Source organism: Mastigoproctus giganteus, chromosome 1 (genome assembly GCF_048544385.1).
Source record: "Mastigoproctus giganteus isolate SK-2022 chromosome 1, ASM4854438v1, whole genome shotgun sequence".
Lineage (NCBI taxonomy): Eukaryota > Metazoa > Arthropoda > Arachnida > Uropygi > Thelyphonidae > Mastigoproctus > Mastigoproctus giganteus.
This window is the reverse complement of record NC_143575.1, coordinates 167,490,240-167,511,133: the sequence shown is the minus strand read 5'-3', so window position 1 is coordinate 167,511,133 and position 20,894 is coordinate 167,490,240. Positions and strand designations below refer to the sequence as shown.

The 20,894-nt window shown below is 37.2% G+C and overlaps 1 protein-coding gene across 5 annotated transcripts in view; it reads right to left on the bottom strand.

Moving 5' to 3' along the window:
• baz (par-3 family cell polarity regulator) overlaps window positions 1-20,894 on the bottom strand; it is a 760,042-nt gene that overhangs the window by 278,224 nt on the left and 460,924 nt on the right. For all 5 annotated transcript variants that reach the window (XM_090374871.1, XM_090374873.1, XM_090374874.1 and 2 more), the window contains exons 12-13: window positions 12,812-13,009; window positions 5,844-6,631 (exon numbers count right to left, since the gene is read on the bottom strand). In XM_090374871.1, coding sequence (XP_090230997.1) covers window positions 5,844-6,631; window positions 12,812-13,009 — 986 coding nt within the window. The remainder of the gene's footprint in view (window positions 1-5,843; window positions 6,632-12,811; window positions 13,010-20,894) is intronic.

Here is a 20,894-nt window from a genome sequence, read left to right as displayed (position 1 = left end):
AAACTAATGTGAAAAAAAAACAGCTTGAGGAAATTACTTCACTATTTATTGCTCAGCTTTTTTCTGAAAATGATCCTTTAAAAAACACAGTATATTAAGCATTTTTCCTGATAGACTTAACCTTATTTTTGTGTTAAAGAGACCAGTGATCGAAAACACTGTCTCAGATTGGACACTTGTTGGTTTAATGGTCAGCAGTGCTCTATAAACTTTCTCCAGCCTTTCACTTCTACTGCTAGTTGCCTCCAAAAGTTTAAATTCTTTGCTGATTTCCAATTCACTCGGATATTTTTAAAAGGCTCTTCAGTTAATAAAGAGATTACACTATCATACTTTCGCATGAGTGTATCTCCAACATCGGAACTAGACGCGTCTTTGTTTTCTTCTAAAAGAACAGTTCGTTTATTTTCAGTTTCTTCATTCAACGCTAAAATGCCTTTAGAATGTTTTGCAAATAATCTCTGATAAATCTCTTCAGCATGCTTTTTCAAAACTTGCTTATTTGGAAAATCTAAAGTTCTTGAACCTGAATCTTCTTTCCTAAATGGGGTTGTGTAGATAGCTCAGCAAAGCCACAGTTGGGCAATTTCGTCTTGCATTGTAACGCTGCAAAAGGCTTTGGCGAAACTTTAAAGCAAATGGGTTTTCTGCTGTATCAAGCTGAGCAAGCAGAAATTCTATTGAAGACTCTGCTTTAAGTAAGTCTGTATCTTCTGAACCTCAGAAGATACAGAATGCCTTCAGAATCATTTCAACTGGTCGCAAAGTTTCACGTAGCAATTCAAGTGTTTTCCAGTCATCGTCAGACACAGCTTCAGTTGACAGTACTGCACATAGAGCATTTGGAATACAATTTTTCAATTTCAAAAATCTCTCTATCATATAGAATGTGCTATCCCATCTAGTCTTGCAATCTAATATAAGTTTATATTCTTTCCCATTAAATTTTGCTTTAACAAAATTTTGTAATATGTCATTTTTGGTAGACGATTTTCGAAAAAGCTTGCAAATTTTTCTGACTTTGTTAATAGTTTGTGCAATATTGGCCATTAGATTGAAGAAATAAATGAGTTCATCGGTAAAGTCGGTTTGATAAAGCATGCCTTGCTGTCTTTCTTCACTCATCACTACTTTCTTCATTATTTTCATTTTCTTCATTGTCTTTGGGAGACTCAGAGACTGTGGCCCTATAATTGATTGCTTTTTCATAAAGTACATCTATAACTGACAGATGTATACAATGGGCTATACACTGTTGATGATTAGGCGTAATTTGCTTGCCAAACTTAATCATCATTGCTGCTCCATCGGTGGTGCAGGCAACAATATCCTCATCCAAGTTCAATCCAAATTCCTTCAAGTGTCCATTCACAATTTGCTCAGTTCTTCTGCTATCAAGTGAACCATTAATCTCAATAAGACCTAACGACCAATGATTGTCTTTTGAATGCACATTTATATTCATATACCTTTTATTTTAGGTGCCTCCGTAGCCAGGTGGGAAGGAGCAGCAGTGCGTAGCACACGCTTCTTGATTAGACTGGGGTTCGAGCCCGTCACCACCAAATACGGAGGATGCGGAAAGGTCAGGGAATGACCACCGCATATCCCGGAGCAATATGGCATTAGTTGCTAATGCTCCTAAAAAAACCAAATAACAACAAAATAACCTTTTATTTTGTATAGACGTATATTCGTCTAGAGTCTATGAATACCGTGCACCCAAAACCAATGAATTTTTGAAATGCTGAATGAGTTCTTTCTTAGTTTTATAATAATTCAGAACCATATTTTTAATTCCATTTACTGTGGCTGGTGGCAATTTATTGTATTTATTTCTCTGAAGGTGAAGGCTTGATTGTATAAACTCACTCTTGGCAATTGAATTAAAAGAAAATCCATCTAAAGCAGCTAATCTTGAAATCTCTTCTTCTATAGATTTTTTAACGATAAAGTTTTCTAATGTTTACCAGTTTTACGGGAGGTTCACTGTTATCTTGTTTAATGTCAATCTGATGCATTTTCTTTAAATGCAACATTAAAGATGATGTAGATCCTCCAGATGACTTCATTATCTTCTGACATTTCGAACATTGTGCTTCATCTTTGCTTTTTCAAGCCAAATAATTCCATACATTTGATTTCATCTTAGACATATTGAGAAAATAAATATTAATTAGTAGGAATTTATATCACTGACAATTTTAAATAAAAATATTGAAGATAACAAAGGCACAATACTATGCGTCACTCCCGCAAGCACTGAATGAAGAGTCTAAATGAGGCAAGTTTCAAAATTTTCACGAAAGAAATTTTTTATCTATTTACTTGCAATTTTTTTTCCCTCAATTAAACCTATTCGTGCATCGTGCCATGATACAGGTGGGAAGATAAAAGGCACCCCTCCTAGATTTGGGCCACTTGCCCATGAGATTCGTACCTAAACATAAAATAAAATAAAATAAAAAACATGTTTAAAATGTAAAGCAGTTGAACGATCCAGACAAACAAACAAACAAAAGAAAATGTGCTTAACAAAAAACTATATTCGAGGGCTAACTAAAAAAAAATTAGAATCCGGTTTAGAAGCTCGGTTTCGGTTTTAACAACTCAATATGAAAACCGGATTTAACCAGTTTATAAAACCGGTTTGCAAGCCCTAATCCAAATAGAGGATATATGGATGCTGAGCATAGAGACACATCAATAGCTGAAGCAGATTCTGTAGGTAAATGCGTATAAGTGTGTGTGCTATTATTGAGAATAATCAAATTGTGCTGGTCAAGCAATTTTTCTATAATTTGTCCACGTTTGTCCATGTTTTGATTTTCCCATAAAGGATGATGACTATTAGGGTCTCTTAGGATGAAGTAGGGTTGAGGAAGTTGTACCACTAGTTCTAAGTCAGTGTAGCTCATATTTTGATTGGGGGTAAGTATAGCGAGACGATAGTCAAGTCAAAATTAACATTGACTCGTACTGCAACTGCCTCAAGGTTTGTTTTCAATGGGAATGGTTTAGAGGGTATTTGAACGTTGATTATCAACGCAACACCTCCATGTGCCAGATTGTTTACAATACAATCTTTCCGAAGAATAATGTAGTTCTGGAGAGAAATGGTTATATGTGAGGTTAGATTGGTTTCCTGTAGGCAGAAGGTGATAGGATTATATTCTGTGAGGAGACCTTGGATGTCACTTAAATTGCTGCGATATCCTCTACAGTTCCACTACAGAAATGTAAGCATTATCTGGGTTTAGTAGAACCCTTGATTTGTTTTCGAGGGGCTGAAGTTTTGCTTCGCTCATGTTTCTCTTTCCCCTTCTTTGGAAAGTATGGTTTTCCTGTGTCCATATCCTCATCAGTGAATAGTTCTAATACTTGCTCATTTTGCTGTGAGCCATCTTCTAAGTCCATGCTATCTGTTTGGTTTGCATCAGGAGAAGTACATGCCATAGTGTTTTCCTGAGGGATGGTATTTGGTAGTACAGCAATTGCATATTTATTGCTTTACTTTTTTTTGCTTGCTGTTTGGTTTAGTGGAACTGTGGCCAATACTGACCTTGCCCAATCAGATAGCGATTCATTTCATGGAATGGTTACCACTGTTTGCGTTGAAATTGATATTTGATTTTTGGCTACTTGAGCATAAGTTGGTTTATTAGCATTTAGGGCTGGAAAGGACTTTTTGGCCTCTTGGCAGGTGACGTATTCAATTTTGTACCGCTGTACATTTTTTTCCTCCTTTCCAAAGGGGACACTCCTTGGAAAATTCTGGATGGGCTTCTTTGCAATTAGGACAACTAGGTGTTGTAGCTGTGCAATCGGTATTTGTGTGTGCAGTGGATCCGCAGGTGGCACAGGCAGCTGCTCCTATGCAGACTGTCTGTGAGTACCCAAACTTCTGGCACTTGTAGCAGTGTAAGGGGTTTGGAATGTACGCTCTAACATGGCAATTAAGATAACCTGCTTTGATTGGTGGTTTAGGGTTATTAAAAGTGGGTATTACATTTCAAGTAGGAAATAGTATGCCATCCTTCTTTGTCATTATTCTTGACATTTATGACTCTCCTTGGTCTTGTAGGTCCTGTTTTAGCTCTTCATCTGATACGTTCATGAGGTCCTATTCGGTGATGACACCTCTTGATGTGTTCAGGGAGACGTGGTGAAACTGTAATAGAAGTTCCACCAAATGCTTTTAGTTTCAGTAGATGCTCAGATTGTCGAGCAGTGGCAACTTCAACGAGTAAGTCACCTGATCTTAAGCAACAAACTGTGTGTTGGGTACCTATTAGGATTTCTAGACATTTCTGCGCTAGAAATGCTTAGAGTTTGCCAATAGGTTGTTCTTGGATTGAGTGAATAATAAGTAAATTTGGAGTTTTGATTCTGGCTACGTCAGTTGTTTGACGTTTAGCTGCTACAAAATCAGTCTCCAACTGTTCTCGCCCTGTAAAAGTCTCGTCTATGCACTCAGTGGATTTCTGGGTTTTAAGAATGGTTTGCTCCGTTTTGTCTTGGAGGGGACAGCTTTTCACTTCCAGGTTACCAGCCCCACCACATGGAGGCAGGAGCAAAATTCAAGTGTATAAGGCACAGTCAGATGATTAAAAGAGCAAAAACAAAAATAGCATTCATTGATAAAATTTGTATATTTGATAAAGATGTGTGTGACGCTTAAAATGGTTTCACAGGGCTCACATATAGCAGGGTCATTATCCCTCACCAGAAAACAATATGGAAGATTGCTGTGCTCTATGCAAAGACAAGAAAGAACAACTTCCTTTTTACTATTAGTGCAAAGACCTGAAGGCCATTGTTCAATTACTGGTAATTTGAAGCCTGCATGTGTTAAATATGTACGTTGCCGTCGGGGAACGAACCAGTTTCTTATTACTTGCCAGTAATCTACATATTTTTATTTTTTTTTTGCATTAGCAGCCCCGAATTGGCAACTCCACTGTGTGTTAAGTGAAGATATCATACTGATAAAGGCCGATCAGCATAGTGGTGCATACGTATTGTAGTTTAATGTTCGGGTGTGGTGTTAGCCCAGATGGTAGCAGAATCTGTCACCATCTGGTTACCATTCCTGGGATGTGGAGCAGGACAGGGATCAGTGTAGATATAGCATAGTTTACCCATAAATTTAATTACATATGCAGCCACAATATAAGATAAAATTAAACAATGGCTTTACACTACATAGGTAGCTAAATATATGGGTAAACTATGGTGTATCCACACTGATATTATATTGTTAATTTAAACCCATATCATATTATGCCTTCCACATTTAATCTCCAAATACTGTATCATTCTGTACACCATTTGACATCTCTAATATTATGGAATGACTTCACAACTGTGATGGCATGTTTGCATTATCAGGGTACCTGCCTGCCCACCGATGATGAAGCCAACTAGCTTCAAAACGGCCGTCTGGGTGGTGGTACCCACTGAGAATAAATAACAGTATTCTCCTCTACTAGAGGAGCATTATTTATTCGAAGTAGTGCAATACCCGGTGTGTGCAATTTAATCTTCAAGTACTTAATCCTCAAATGTAAGTAACTGGCAAAACTTAAAATAAATTTTTTCATTGTATTTTTGTTAATCTTAATAATCACTTATGATGGATCCATAATGTAAAATTAAATGTAATGTAAAATAATGTAAAATGGTTGTAAAATTTACAACGACCCACATCAGGTGTAAATTTTACAACGACCCACATCAGGTGTAAATTTTACAATTACCCACAACAGGAAAGCATTAATTTTCAGTTACCTCTAACAACGGCAACATTAAAAAACTAATAGGCTATATAAATTAGTACTTACTGATTGACAATATGCTCCTTCTTAATGGAAGTAGATTCCACATTAATAGCTTCCTGAGCTTCACCATCTCTCATACTTTTAGTAGGTGATGACAAACTGTTCTCAGGGGTACCAGACCTGCTGCGTAATTTATGCTGGGTAGAGCTTCCTACATACTCATCTTCAATCATTACCATCTCATTGGATGACATATGAACAGTAGGAGAGTATGTTAAGTTTGCTTTTGTGTCTGCTACAGGCGTTGTACATACTGTATTATGCAAGTGTGTAGCACCCCAATTATCGTGACTTGCACGCAAATAAGATTCGTTTCGAAGAGCACCAAACCGACCACTTGATGTTTGCCCTGTAAGTCGGTCAATGACTGGATTACGGCCAGGTGGTTGAGCATCTATTTTCACATCCTTATTGTTGTTTGCATTACCATTTGCAATCACTGGTGATTTGCTAAACCTCTGGGATAATAATCCTGCACTTTCACAGTTTGTATTATCTTGAGATGCAGTTTGATTCTTTCCAATCACAGTGTCTTGAAATGAAGAACAAGATTCTTCACTAGCACTCAGGAGTGAGTCACTTCTTTGATGGTCTGCACCATTATCACTAGAATCAGTTTTTTTTGGAGGTGGCATTCTTCGAGCAATGGTAAGAATGATAGCATTCGGAACAGGTCCATCTCCTTGAGTCATTGCTTGCCTTAATGTTTCCATGGCTTGACTGTTTGTCATGGCAAGAAGAGATATACCATTTATATTCACAAGTTGATCATTAGTTTGAAGCCTTCCATCCTAAAAAAATAAAAAAACAAACTGTATTTGTTTTATTATTTATGAAGCTGGAAAACACTTATATAGTTTAAAAATAACAGTCAAACTTTATCTGAATTGTCATATACTGAAAATTTATGAAGAATTTAGAGAATCTCTAATAAAAATCAGACAAAAAACCTAATAAAATGGCACAATTTTCTAAATAACATTTATTTTAAACAAAACAGAAATATGGCAGAAAAATTAAGGTATTCAAGAAACAGCCATCCCTTTCCAGTACTACCACTACTGACTTTTTTTCTTTTTTTTTTTTTTACAATGCAACGATAAATAGACTTGCAAAAAAAGATATATTAATAAAATCATAAAACACTGTATGTATGAAAGAATGGACAATTGTTTTGGAGGTTTTCAGCAAACAGACTGTTGTGGACTATCATTGGCTTCCTACTATGCTCACTAAATGGAAAGATATACACCAATAAGGTTCCCCTCTAGGTGTTCAGTTGGCACCATTCCAATCCATTACCTGTGATGGAAAAGACAAATGAATGTGAGCAAAGAAGAATAGGAGTCTATCAGCTGTGAAAATCACAGCAAACTCCTTTAGAGAATGTGCATGATCAGTCATTTGTCTATTGAAAATGTTTCTCATTATGTGTTCAGTCAGCAGCACACTGTCAGCTCATTCATGCAGAATGAATCTAAAGCTGGCCACTTCACAAACTTAACCTACTGAATCTTAATAAATTGTGAATGACCCATATTTGCATGACAAGTGATATGTCTACTTTTTACCAATGTCTTAAGAGAATACCTAAAATTTTATGATTTTGTTTCTATTTGTGAGATTGCCATTCAAAAATTTGTTAAATAGTACTAGCATTAGTTGAGGCATATAATGCAAGAAAGCAAGCTTATACAGCATCAGTCAAAAAAAAAAAAAAAAAATCTTCCCATTTCACTGATCTATTTGTTCCAAATGTTTGTCTAGTTCAGCCTTAAATTAATTTATTTAAGCTATCAACTTCCACAACAACAGATGGAAGTCTGTTCCAGCAATCAACTACCTGCAGGCTAAATGCAAATTTCCACAAATCTATTCTACAACAGTCTTAACTCAATTTGAATCTATGCCCCGTCAGGTTCTTAATCTGAGCAAGTCGAAGTATCCCATCAGCATTGAGCCTGCTCAAACCATTCAAGGCCTTATACACCTCAAACAGATCACCTCGCAGGTGCCTAGTCACCAGATGATGCAACTTGCAGAACTTCAGCCTCTCTTGGTATGAGCATCCGTTGGCAAACTGCTTTCCATTAAGTGCCAGCTGATTGATATGAATCATTACATTAATCAATCATTTAAATCTACAATATTATAGTCTATTATGCTCATGTACTGATCAGTTTATGTGTACCCTGCACATGTGACCTGTGACCAGCTACCAAAAAAGTGGCAACTGTGACCAGCTACCAAAAATGTTGGGAACTGCAGTTCACGTACATAACTGATAGTGTTAAGTGAATTGCTTTTCAGGAATTTCATACAAGGTCAAAAGCGAGGAACTAGTACTCTTCCCATATTTCCTTGTTAAAATTAATATTTTGTGAGGGGGGGAGTAGTAATTCCACCTTATATGTCATTGTATAAAAATTCAGGAACTGGGATTCACTTACACAACTAAAATATCAAGTGATTTCCAATATCTGAAATTCTGCTCAACAAAATGGTAAAAGTTAGGTATTTTCTATATCATATTCGACAGTGTTCAGTGCCCAACGTAACTAACTGCAGAGCAGGAATGATCAGATGGCTGATTGAAGAAAAGCCCCAACTGCAAATGTGTTCATTTCAGTAATATACACAGTTCACAGGTGGCACGTGCAGGTAACACACAAACTGATCAGTACGTGGACATAACAGACTATAACATCGTAGGTTTATGTGATTGATTGATGTAATGATTCATATCAATCAGCTGGCACTTAATGGAAAGCAGTTGGCCAATAGGATTACAAATAGGTTTTTGTAGTTTCTTTCTTTACTTTCACTATTTGAGCTTAGCAGATCCATTGGACAGCCTCTGCTTAGAGCTTAGTTTTTTCAGACTTTGATTTATCTTTTTTGGGGAAGTATAGGTGCTGTCCTGTGTTCATTTTTACCTTAGCAAAGAGTCCCAAGACTGAATTGTCTAGTACATTCTTCACCTCGACATCCACATTTTTTTGAGTTACAGGCAGTATTACATGTTTTTTTTAGCCTTTTCTCTAACACTATTACTGATAGAGCATTAGCAGGTACAGATAAAGGAGTAGCATATGCTTGGTCCTTTTGTGTAGGTTTTTGTGGCCACTATCCTTTAAATACCAATAAACTATTGTGCATTCAGAAGTTATCAGGGAGATGTACCATGGTTTAGTGGTATTTAGAAATTTCACCACTTTTCTTGCCTCCTGGAATATGTACTCTGCCTTAAGTCTGTATTTCCTTCTCTTCCTTCCACCTTTGGCATGCTCGAGAGTATGCAGGGTATTTTTCTTGGCAGTTAATACATGAAGGTTTTGAGGAATGGTCATACTGCAATTTTAATTTTGTGGTCCTTTGCAATACAGGCAGTATTGTGTCCATATGGCCATACTGAGTAGTGCAAGTCTCCAGCTGTAGTAGAATTTGGAGACGATGGTGAGTTGAATACATACATGCACCACATTTCTTGTAGGGACTAGGTTCCCATTTCTATGCATAAATATCTGTTTAGTAGCTTTCCCTCCCTGTGATTTTAACTCAAGCAGATATCTTCAGATACCTCAAGAACATCCCATTCAGAGATCACACCACTGGATGAGATGAGTGTCATATGGGCTGTTTGATTTACATTCCCCAACATACAGGTGATTTGAAATTGCATAGAATGCAGAATTTTCACAGAATTTGGGAATCCTGCCAAGACTTTCAAATACTTCTGGATAAAGAGGGATGGCATTATCCCTATAGGGATCTCCAGAGTAGAGTGCATTATCAGGAATGTGTCTCCTATTCAGGGCTTCTTGTCAACCGCTATGGAGCTTGTATGTACCTTTCAGTAAATATTCTCTGGTAGGGACCATGATGGGGGTCCCAGAAGAAAGATTTAGATTATTGGGATTGATGGAATTTGTTTCAGTACCTAGGCTCCCCACTCACCATGGAGCTCAAAGGGACCCCCAATATCCAACAAGCAATAAATACACTGGGAAAGTGAGATACCAGGCCACTCACAACGTACCTGTATCTCTACCAGCCTACACCAGCTTGAATTCTGTCTCACAGATCATGAGAATTAGAGGACATGGCATTGACATAACTGATCTTTGTGGGTAAATCCACTAGCCAGCCATCCCAGGCTGCTCAGTCAAATAGAGCCCAAGGGGACACTAGGCTACCCAGACAACATACCTGCACCTCTACCAGCCTGAATCCTGTCTCTCAGACAATGAGAGTATGGCATAACATTGACCCCTTGCGGGCAAATCCACTAGCTGAATGATCCTGGAGCAGCCATCTTGTCGATGCAGAGGTCAAAGTGGTGTGTTGAAGCTGCGGCCCCGTCAACCACTGGAATTCCTCTTTCCAAGTTGCCACTGGTTGCAGTGCATAACCATGCTGGATTCCTATGATGAGTGCATTGGAACTAGTGTTGTTAATCTGTAGAACAAGCAGCATAACCTGTATGTGGTGTGGAGGTCATCTAACTACATACAGGTGCCCATGTTGATGGGGAACAGATGTAGGATGTTCTGTTCAGTAGAAGATACTGTATAAGGACAGTGTTTCCATCTTTCTTAATGATGATCCTTTTGATTCCTCTGACTTCTTGGTCTTTGGACCAAGAAGTCATAGTAATCAAAATTATGTGGAGTTGTATGGGGTTATAACTGGGAGCCTGCTCCAAAGTTAATTATTTTTTAATGTCCTTTCAAACTACTTCATGTGTGCAATTTATATAAATATGTCTTTTGACTTAATCCTTGATTTGGGTATTCCATGGGTATTCCACTTTAAAGCCTTTTCTGTTATGAATCGTTATAGTTTTCCCCCTTCATGTTGATCATTAGTAGAATGCATGATTAAGTATGTTGGAGCTTTATATATTTTTGTTTCAATTCTAAATCTCTGAACTGCACTGGCATCTTCATCTATAATTAGTTTGGGCGATTTATGGCCCAGAAAAATCACAGTTACTATTACTTATGGTTTTCTCTTTTCAGCCCTGGAGGTTGTTTTACTCAACAGCTTTCCAGCTCTGCAAAAGTGGAGGCAAGAGCAGTGCCAACTTGTGACCAAGCTGCTGAGTTTAGTGTTAGTGGGGTTAGAGTTAAAAGGAAAAAAAAACAAAAAAAACGAAGAACCACAAAGCATGGCTTTCCTTTCTGAGCCTTAGGGTACTTGTCCTCTAGACACTATATAGTTTATATCAAATGAAATTAGCTAACTTGGGAAGCATAACTGAAAAAAAGATGCTATGTATTACTGTGAATTTCTTGAATTACTAAAAATTTCTTTTAGTAATTCAAGAAATTCAACTTAGGCCATATCTTCAGCAACAACATATAGATTACACAGTATTCCACGGTGATGCAAATGTTGCCACTACTGCATTTATAACATAACCCTCATTTCTTTAAACTTTTCAAAACACAACAGGTATCATAACCATCTTAGTACTGCAGAAAAGTTTGAAGAAAGAAGAAAAAGTTAGTTCTATAAGAACTTCTTTTAGTGAGAGGTGGAATTATAGATGACAAATCAGCAGAACAGTGCCCATGGAAACAGTTAAGGAAAAATCATGCCGGAAACTGAATATCTATGTGACAGAGAATGGAGGGGGTTTTAAGAGAAAGGTCATTAATTAACCCCAAAATCCTCCTCTTTTGAATAGAATATAGGAGGTTAAGAAAGATTCAGAGTTCAAAGAGTTCAAAGGCACAACCCTAGATATGGGAACAATATTCGGGACTGAAATCTGGGGCAGATTTCAGAAGATTATCACACAGATAGTAATTGTGCTTACTTGAAACAAAAACAATAACACAAGCGAGAGATAGAACTGCCCAGGCCAACTATTTGAAACATCCACATGATACAACTACCAAAGAGCCATATGCCAGGTCTCACAGTGCAAATCAATATAAACCAAAAGAGGTAATATGTGGACAAAGTTTTTTACAAAGAACTTTGACTAGCCTATGTTATTATTTTAAATATTTTTTCAATGTAAAAGCTTATACAAATACAACAATAATATGGTATTTAGTTGAGAGTATGAAGATGGCTATACATTTTAAAAATTCTCCCTTTTCAGTTCTTTTGTTATCAATTCGGAATGTTATGCTTTATTGTATTTACATTACTGCATTTCTCAGAACTTTCATATATTTCTCCATTAGAATATAACGAAGCAAGCAAAAAGGAGTGTTCAATAGACTACCCTTAATTATTTATTAGATTGTTTCACATAACTGCAGAGTAAAATCATTTATGTTCCCCAGGCTGCCTACTTCAAATATCTGTATGATACAATTAAGAATGGTAACTGTGCCTTCTTTCAAAGCTTGAACTAATAAACAGTGTCTGAACTCACAGGCAGGTTTCAAACTGCAAAGGATGACATGCAGCTATCAGGGTAGTTAAAGTGCTAATAACTCATGTTCCTCTAAGCCCCTCTCTCTCTCTCTCTCTCTCTCTCTCTCTCTCTCTTTTTTAAATTGAGTATGAACTTCTTAAAGGATTTGGATATCATGAACACAAATTATAATATTAAGGGGAAGAAATTTGTTTAATCTTCCTGATAAGGATCACTAAGCATATAGGATGTGGCACTTAACATTTACAGCACTAAACCATAATCATATAAAACAGAAATTATTCAAAGTAAGACACTCCAAGTGCATTTAAAAAATAAATATGAGTGATTTTCATCAATTTGCAAAAATTATGAGAAAAGAACTGATTATGTAATTATATTTCAACACACACAACTGCATAACTTGCTGAAGCTAATATTGGTCAAAAGCAGAACTGATTTACAACTGCATATCCAGAACTATTAATGCATAAAAAATCTTTATAAGGCTAAAATTCAGTAAAAGATGTGTACATAAGGTATCCATGTAATAATCCTCTGGACTTACTGAAATGCAATCATACAAACTTCATACCTTTGAAGCTGCTCCTCCATGAATGACTGACTTGACAAAAATACCAAGATCAGTAGGCCCATTAGGTCCAGTTGCAGTTTTACCTTTTACACTAACTCCTAGGCCAGCTGATCCTGTGTCATTAAGTGGTATCTGGAAAGTAAGTACTTCCCGGTGCTTCCAAGGGAAGATGTTTTCATCACCAGTTTTTTCAGGTGGCTAGAGAATTAAAACGCATAAATGTACAGCAAACAAAATAATCAAACTAAAACAGAATTCAAAATCATGCATAAATAAATAAACAGAAAAATAAATGAATAAAACTGATTACACACATTAGCTTTAATGCTGCAAACAAACTCAAGAACAAAGAATACACAAGTAAAATAAAAATGAATATTATAACTAATAAAAAGCAAGAGAAAATCATATTGCAGAAAATAAAAAATGCTATTATATATACATGCTTACCCAGCCTACTTGTTACTACTTGTTATTAGGCAGAACTACCTGCAAGTGGACTCAGTTTAACTAGACAAGCTTTTCAAATTTACTCAAACTTATAAATATAAGAAAAATATTTAAAAACCTACTCTAAAAATATAAGCAGCAAACTTATATTAGGAAAATATTAAAGTTACCATTAGTCATATTAGAGAGGTGACAAACTGTGCCAAACAAATTGGGTTAAACTAATATGTACCAATACCAGAAGTATAAGTAACATAAGTACATTATATGCAAACTGTTCGTAAACTGTACACAAACTGTTGTTATTATAATTAGTAGAGAAGAGTGCAGAAGCTAAGAGGTATAGGTTTGATTTAGTTTCTGTTTTTCTTGCACAAGAGCAACTGAGGCTACAGTGCAGCACAGCCATTCCATAAAAGAGATAAAGGAGATTCACAAATGCAAAATAGAATAAATTGTGGTATACTCAGACTAAAAATATATGCATAAAATTATAAATATTGGTAATAATTAATTAATAATTTGTAGATATTTGAAAACATCTGGCATGTGGTCACCAACTGATAAAATCTGAGTGCATAAGGCCTAGTCAGATGAGTAAAACATTATGAGCATATGTAAAATTAACGCAATCAATTAAAATATGATTTATAGATAAAAATGGTGTGACAAGACTCGCATATAGGAAGGTCATCTGCCCTCAGCAGAAACGAGTGTATAAGATGACCAAGTCCCACGCTGAATCGAGCAAGAACAACTTCCTCGCTATGATTCCTGCACAGAATAGATTGCCATGTTTCAATTACAGGCTATATCTGACATAATTTGTTGTTTGTCTATGCCATATATCTTGCCATTGGGAGTATATCTTTTTGTGTATTATTTGCTTGTAGTCTGTATAAGGGACTGAGAGGTTATGATTATTAGTGGGAGTTGCTGGTAGGAAAGTCACATGATGGAATATGAGCATGCCAGGGTGGAAGGATTTGCTTTGGGCAACCTTGTCTACTGTGATGTTAAACTCTGAGTAGCTCTTAGAATGCAAATACTAAAATGGAGATAGGCAGTCTGACGAGCATCATACAAATATTCCCAACACAGCTAAAAAACAAATGTCTATGAAGGATGGTTTGGCAGGGATTCCAGTTTTAAAATGCACTTTAGAATACTTACTGCTTACATCAATGCAACAGAGGAAGTTCATTTGCCTCAATGTATTAGCTCTGGACAGAAGAAGTTCGAAATGTACCAGTAGCTATACGGATACACTGATGAATGACAGGGTCCACCATCGAAGTACACTGTCTATGGCTGAAGCATGAACTCTGGGCCTGTAATCTAGTTTGAATTGTAAAAGTGCACAAGAGATGCATAGTAAGATATTTCTGTCTGTACCCTAATAAGTAGAGGAGAGAGAAAACAAACAATATATTTATTTGTCATGTGAACTTTGTACGGAGTTGACGGATATGTTCCAGAAGGATAAACTTTTTATTAAATACGAGTTCCAATGATTCTGTGTCTGACATGACTGGATTTTGTTCAGCATTAATTCAGGCTCAAGAAGAAGATTATGCTAACACAAAAGTGTATGCAAACAGGCTTCTGCAGCAAGAACCTCAATCCATTAGCAAGCGCACAGGAATTAAGGAGATCAATGTCTTATTACAGTTGTCTTTCAATAACTCTCATGTTGCATAACTGAGAGAAATGATAAGTTATGAACGCAGAGGGTGCTCTTTAGAGGAAGTTTTCTGTGATGGAATTTACTTTGATGGCGAAAAGAGCAACACTCAACACTGATCATTGCAGTAATCCCTCCTCTTGGCAAATGGTACGAGAGGGTAAGGATCCCACACAAACTTGAAAAGACCAGCCAGCTAAAAAGTTTTTAATAAAAATAGGGAGATGCCCTATAAGATGGAAGCTACGCAAATCTTTTAAGAGATGCCAAATATCCAAGTGGTACCATAAACTTTCTCCGCATCAAAGAATAAACACAAGATGTTCAGGTTTTAGGAAAGAACCCCCAGATAGATGTTTCCAGTATAATAAGATGGGTCCAATCTGGACCATCTTATTAGACTGGAAGACCTCTCCAGCATCTAATGCAGTTCCCGTGGAAACTGTACTAGATGCTGGAGAGAAAATCATTTGATTGCAAATATCATAGTAAAAAAAAAATTAACGATTCTTTAAAGGATTTTGCACAGACAGCTAGTCAGACCAATAGGACATTGCTCTGACTAGCTGTCTGTATGGAATTAGTATGGATTTCAGGATTGTTTTCTGGCTTTGCAAAGGCAAGAACAGTTGCCATATGCCAGGCATCTGCTCTTCAATAAAGATTCTGTTATATAGGAGGAGGTGATCCATAGATTTTGGTGAAAGGTGTTTAATCATTTCATAAGGGATGCTGTCTGGTCTAACACCACTTGCCTTAGAAAGGGTGAAAGCTTTTTTTTTTTAGTTCACGTATAGTGAATGGCCTGTTGTTGGGATCAAGGCCCGTTGATATGATATTAAGTGCCTGTTTTTCACTTTTATGTTTCGAGACCAGGAATCTGGAAAAAAGGCAGGTATTTGAAAATGTTTCCCTAAGCCTATTTCAATTGGCTCTGCAATAGTGCATCCATTATATTGTAGGATTGATGAAGAGTGAGATGTATATTTTTCCTTCATTTTCTGGATTTTATCCCAAACCACCTTAATGCTGGTGACTTGAGTAAAAGATGACATAAAACAGATCCATGGTTCCTTTTGACTCTGATTGCAAATGTCGCATGCTTTGGATTTTGCACGTTTAAAACTATTAGATTGGCCATGGCAGAATATCCCCCAAGCTGTTTTCAGCCTTTTTTTTTTTTTTTTTTGCTGCTGTGCATTCTGAATTCCACCATGGTTTCAGAAAAGGTGGAAAACCAGGTAGATATTTTTGGAATGGCATTCACAGCTGCTTGGACAATATTTTCTGTGATGCACATGACAGCATCAGAGGCTCCTGTTTGTTTGTTTGTATTGAAGTTTAGTGGCGCATGGACTACGCGGGTCATAATGCGCCAGTTCATATGGCGTGATGTGTTTCAGAGGTGTTTACTTTGGATTTAAACTGTTCCTTTTAACCTGATTCATACTACATTGTTGTTAGTCTGTTGCTTATGATCACTTCCTTAGAGGAGGTGGTAAAAATTAATAGCTTTAAGGAAGTTAAACATCTATGAAGTCATCTCTATTTTTCAAGAAGTCTGTTAGGGTAATAGTGTCATGTGTCCTATAAATATCTTTTAAGGCTTGTTTGCGTTTATTTGCATAGGTAGGACAGTCTATTAATATGTGTTGGACTGATTGGATAGTGTCACAAGTCTGGCATCGTGGTGATTCTTCTGCTCACAACAAAAATAAGTGCATAATATGGGTATGTCCGATTCTTAGCCTAGCCAGTGCTGTTTCTTCTTTTCTCAAACTTCGTGTGCCAGAAATACAGTTTTCAATATTCAGCTTTATTTGGTATAATTTGTTTGCAGTTTGCTGATTCCAAGTTTCTTACCATTGCAACTAGCAAGTATGCCATATTGCAGGCTTGTAATCGATATATGGCACTGATATATCTTCTCCAATCTGTAGTATGGCTTCTTTTGCTGAATTGTCTGCTGCTTCATTTCCAGCAATCCCTTATGTCCTGGGATCCAGCAGAAAAGTGTATCCTGTTCATTTCTGGCGAAGTCTGTTAGTATTTACCGTATGTGCCAAATGATTGGGTGTTTGGGTGTACCTATGGTTTTTTTTTTTTTTTTTGCGTGGCTTGTAAGGAACTCAAGGAATCTGTATATATATTACGCTTCTTGTAATGCTTATCTTGTACATGAGTTAAGGCTATTTTTATTGCATATAATTCTGCTGTGTATACACTGCACTCTTTTGGTAGCTGTTGCAATAAATTGATATCTGGGAATAACAGCTGCTGCTCCCACTAAAGTGTCTGTTTTCAAACCATCTGTGTATATTGGAATATAGTCAGGAAATTGAATTCTGTGTGCTGCATGTAACTGTTGGAAGATTGTTGAGGTATCGGAATCAGGTATTCATTTCTCAAAGGTGAAGTCTGATATTGGGATATGCGAATCCCATAGTGGAGGAGCGTGAAGTGGCAGGTGTGCCACTCTGTCTATATTAAGGTTATGCACTGCTAAAAAGTCTTGCATTCTAATTCCCAGGGGTCGATTTGCTTGTTGGCGATTCTGGTATATGTTTCTGCAATGTGGATCAAAGAGGGTCTCCCAAGTAGGGTGTCCATGCATAGATTTTATTTTAATGTATAATTCAATGCAAGTTGTTGTCGCCTAAGAGTTAAAGGTGGTTCGTTGGCTTCAGCATAGAGACTATATATGGGAGAGGTACAATAGGTGCCAGTAGCTATATGCAGTGCAGTGTGATGAACTGGGTCCAGCCATTTCAGAGTTGTTTTCCCTGAATCGTACACTGGGAGCTCCATAGTACAACTTTGATCTAATTAGTGCTTTGTATAGGTTTAGTAAGGAATATCTGTCTTCTCCCCATGCTGTTGATGAAAGGATTTTAAGTATGTTCAGATGTTTTGTGCAGCTTTTACGTAGCTCCTGGATATGCACCACGAATGCGAGTTTCTTATCTAAGATTAGTCGAAGAAATTTTGCCTTCAGCTGCATTGGTATATTCTTGCCTTCTAATTTCAGTTCAGGGTCAGGATGGAGATTTTGTTTCCGCCAAAAATGTACACATATTGTTTTTTGTGTTGACAGTCTGAAACCGTTATCTAGTGCCCACTTATATTGTTGATTGCGCACAATAGTTCTCATGTTCTGTGCCTGATTAGAGATACTAAAGTCATAAACATAAAGTGCACGTGAAACCGAAGGAGGGAGTTGATTTGTGATCGAATTAATCTTTAGGGCAAACAAAGTGGCGCTCAAGACTCAGCCCTGTGGAATGCCTACTTGTTGGTAGATTTTGAAGAAAGAAGTTTGTATTTTGACTTGGAAGGTTCTGTTCATAAGGAAGTTCTGGATAAACATAGGGAGATTGCCTCTGAGTCCAGCATGGTATATATATCTTGCAGGATCCCCTATCTCCAAATAGTATAGTAAGCTTTTTCAATGTCAAAAAACACTGTAACCGTATGTTATGATCTGATAAATGCATTTCTGCTGTTGGTTTCTATCCTGACTAAGTGGTCTAGAGTTGACCTATGATGTCCGAAACCATATTGCATGTTGTGTAGATGTTATTTTCCTCTAACTACCATATCAATCACTTATTTATCATTTTTTCTAGTAATTTTCCTAAACAGCTGGTGAGGGCTATTGATCGATAGTTGCATGGATTTGTCAGGTTTAGGGAAAGCTAGTACTATTGGTGCCATGTGTTTGGGAATACATTTTCTTGGAATATTCTGTTATACAATTTCAATAAATTTTCTAATTCAGTCTTGTTAAGGTGCTTGATCATGTCGTAATGTATGTCGTCTGGGCCTACTGCACTTGGCCCGGCTGTGAACAAAACTTCGTGCAGTTCATTTATTGTGAATGGTGGATCGTAGGGCTCATTACCTTTTGATTTAAATTTGATCTTATGCTTTTCTGCTTTTTCTTTTTGGATCATAAATTCTGGATGGTATGAAGCTTTCGCTGATACTTTTGCAAAGGTATCACTTAATGTGTTTGCAATAACGATAGGTTCAGTCAAACTAATTCCATCGCAGACCAGTATTGGTGATGGCCTATTTCTATATTCACCTGTCATTTTTCTTATTTTATTCCAGACTATATGTGCATTTGTTGTTTTGTTTATTGTAGATGTGAATTTGATCCATGTTGCTCTTCGACTCTGCTTCCTAGTGAATCGTACTACGGCTCACATTCTTTTATACTGAATCAGACTGTCTGTAGTGGGGTATCTGTGAAACGTTCCACGACCTATTTTGTTGTTTTCTTGTTTCAGTGCAGTCACTGTTCCATCATGTTTTTGGATGGTTTGGGAAACGTGAAGTCTTCGGGATTGTTAGCTTGTCTGCGTTTTGTATGGTTTTTGTAACATGTGCTAGTGCAACAACTACTGTTTCCTGCTCAATGATATTCGTGTTGTAAACTGCTTTCCTCCTGAATGCTTCCCAAATAGCTTTTAATATTTTACAGTGTGGAAATTACTGGATAATGATCACTCCCAAGAGGATCTTCCAAAACTTCCCAATTAAATGCTGTGTAAAGTGTAGGCGTACATATGGTAAGATCTATAGCTGTGGTGGTCCGAGTTGGAAAGTGAAAGTAAGCATGGTTACCCCTGTTAAGAAGTAGGAGGTTGTGATTAGCTAGCAGTTATTCAATGATGCATCCTCTTCTGTTGTAGTCAGAGCATCCCCACAAAGGGTTATCATTTCTCAAATTCCATTCATATCTCCCATCAGACAGATTGGGGGAGGTAGTTGTTGTAGTAATGCATATGAGACATCTTCTCCTGGTGGAATGTATAATGAACATAGGGTTAATAGGGACCTTGCTATTGTACAAATTGCTAATGCCTCTAATGGGCTATTTATACGTACCGGTTGTGTTGGTATTCTGTCATTTACTAATACAGCAACTCCTCCATGTGTTATACCTTGAGTTATTCGGTCTCTTCTGTACATTGAATAGTTCCTGATATTCAGGGTATCACGTTGTTTAATCGGTGCAACTGGGTGATCAGATACTGTATGTCGTCAAAATTGGTACGTAATCCTCAACAGTTCCAATGAATAATTTTATCCATTATTTATATTTGCTCAGCCCCTCGAGCTGTTTTCGTTGGGTGGTTGTCTTTTGTTTTTCTTGTTCCAGCAGCTCTACATCCTTCTTGAAATGAGGCCTCCAGACCTGTATACAGTACTCAAAGTGTGGCCTGACCATTGCCTTATACAAGGGAATAATCACCTCCTTATCCCTGCTAGAAAAATTCCTGTATATCATTGACAAGACACCATCAACTACTCTTGCAGCTCGTCTGCACTGCTCAGAGAACTTCATATCTGCCTGCACAATTACCCCCAGGTCCTTTTCATTCTCTACCACTGTCAGTGTAGTACCACAGAGTTGATACGTTGCCCTGGGGTTGCTGTTTCCCATATGTAGTACTTTACATTTGTCAATGTTAAACTTCATTTGCCCTGTTGCATCAGCATAGCGTCAGTAGTGTCCTTAACAACCCTGCCAACCTTTGTATCGTCTGCAAACTTGGACATTAAGCTTGATATACCATCATCAATATTATTTATAAATACAGAAAACAATAATGAACCCAACACTGAATCCTGAGGGACTCCACTAATAACATTAGTCCACAAAGAGCAGTGTCCATTGATTACCACTCTGTCTTCTCCCACTCAACCATCCCGTTATCCATAACAGCAATTTGCCTCCAATGCCACACTGCTCCAATTTCTGCAGCAGTCTTCCATGTGCAACAATATCAAAAGCCTTTCTAAGATCCAAATATATGATATCAAAATTATTCTTTGCATCCAGTTCCTTTGTGACTACATCATAGTATCCAGTCAAATTGATCAGACAAGACTTCCCCTTAACAAATCCATGCTGTGTCTGAGCTATAACTGAAGTCTTGT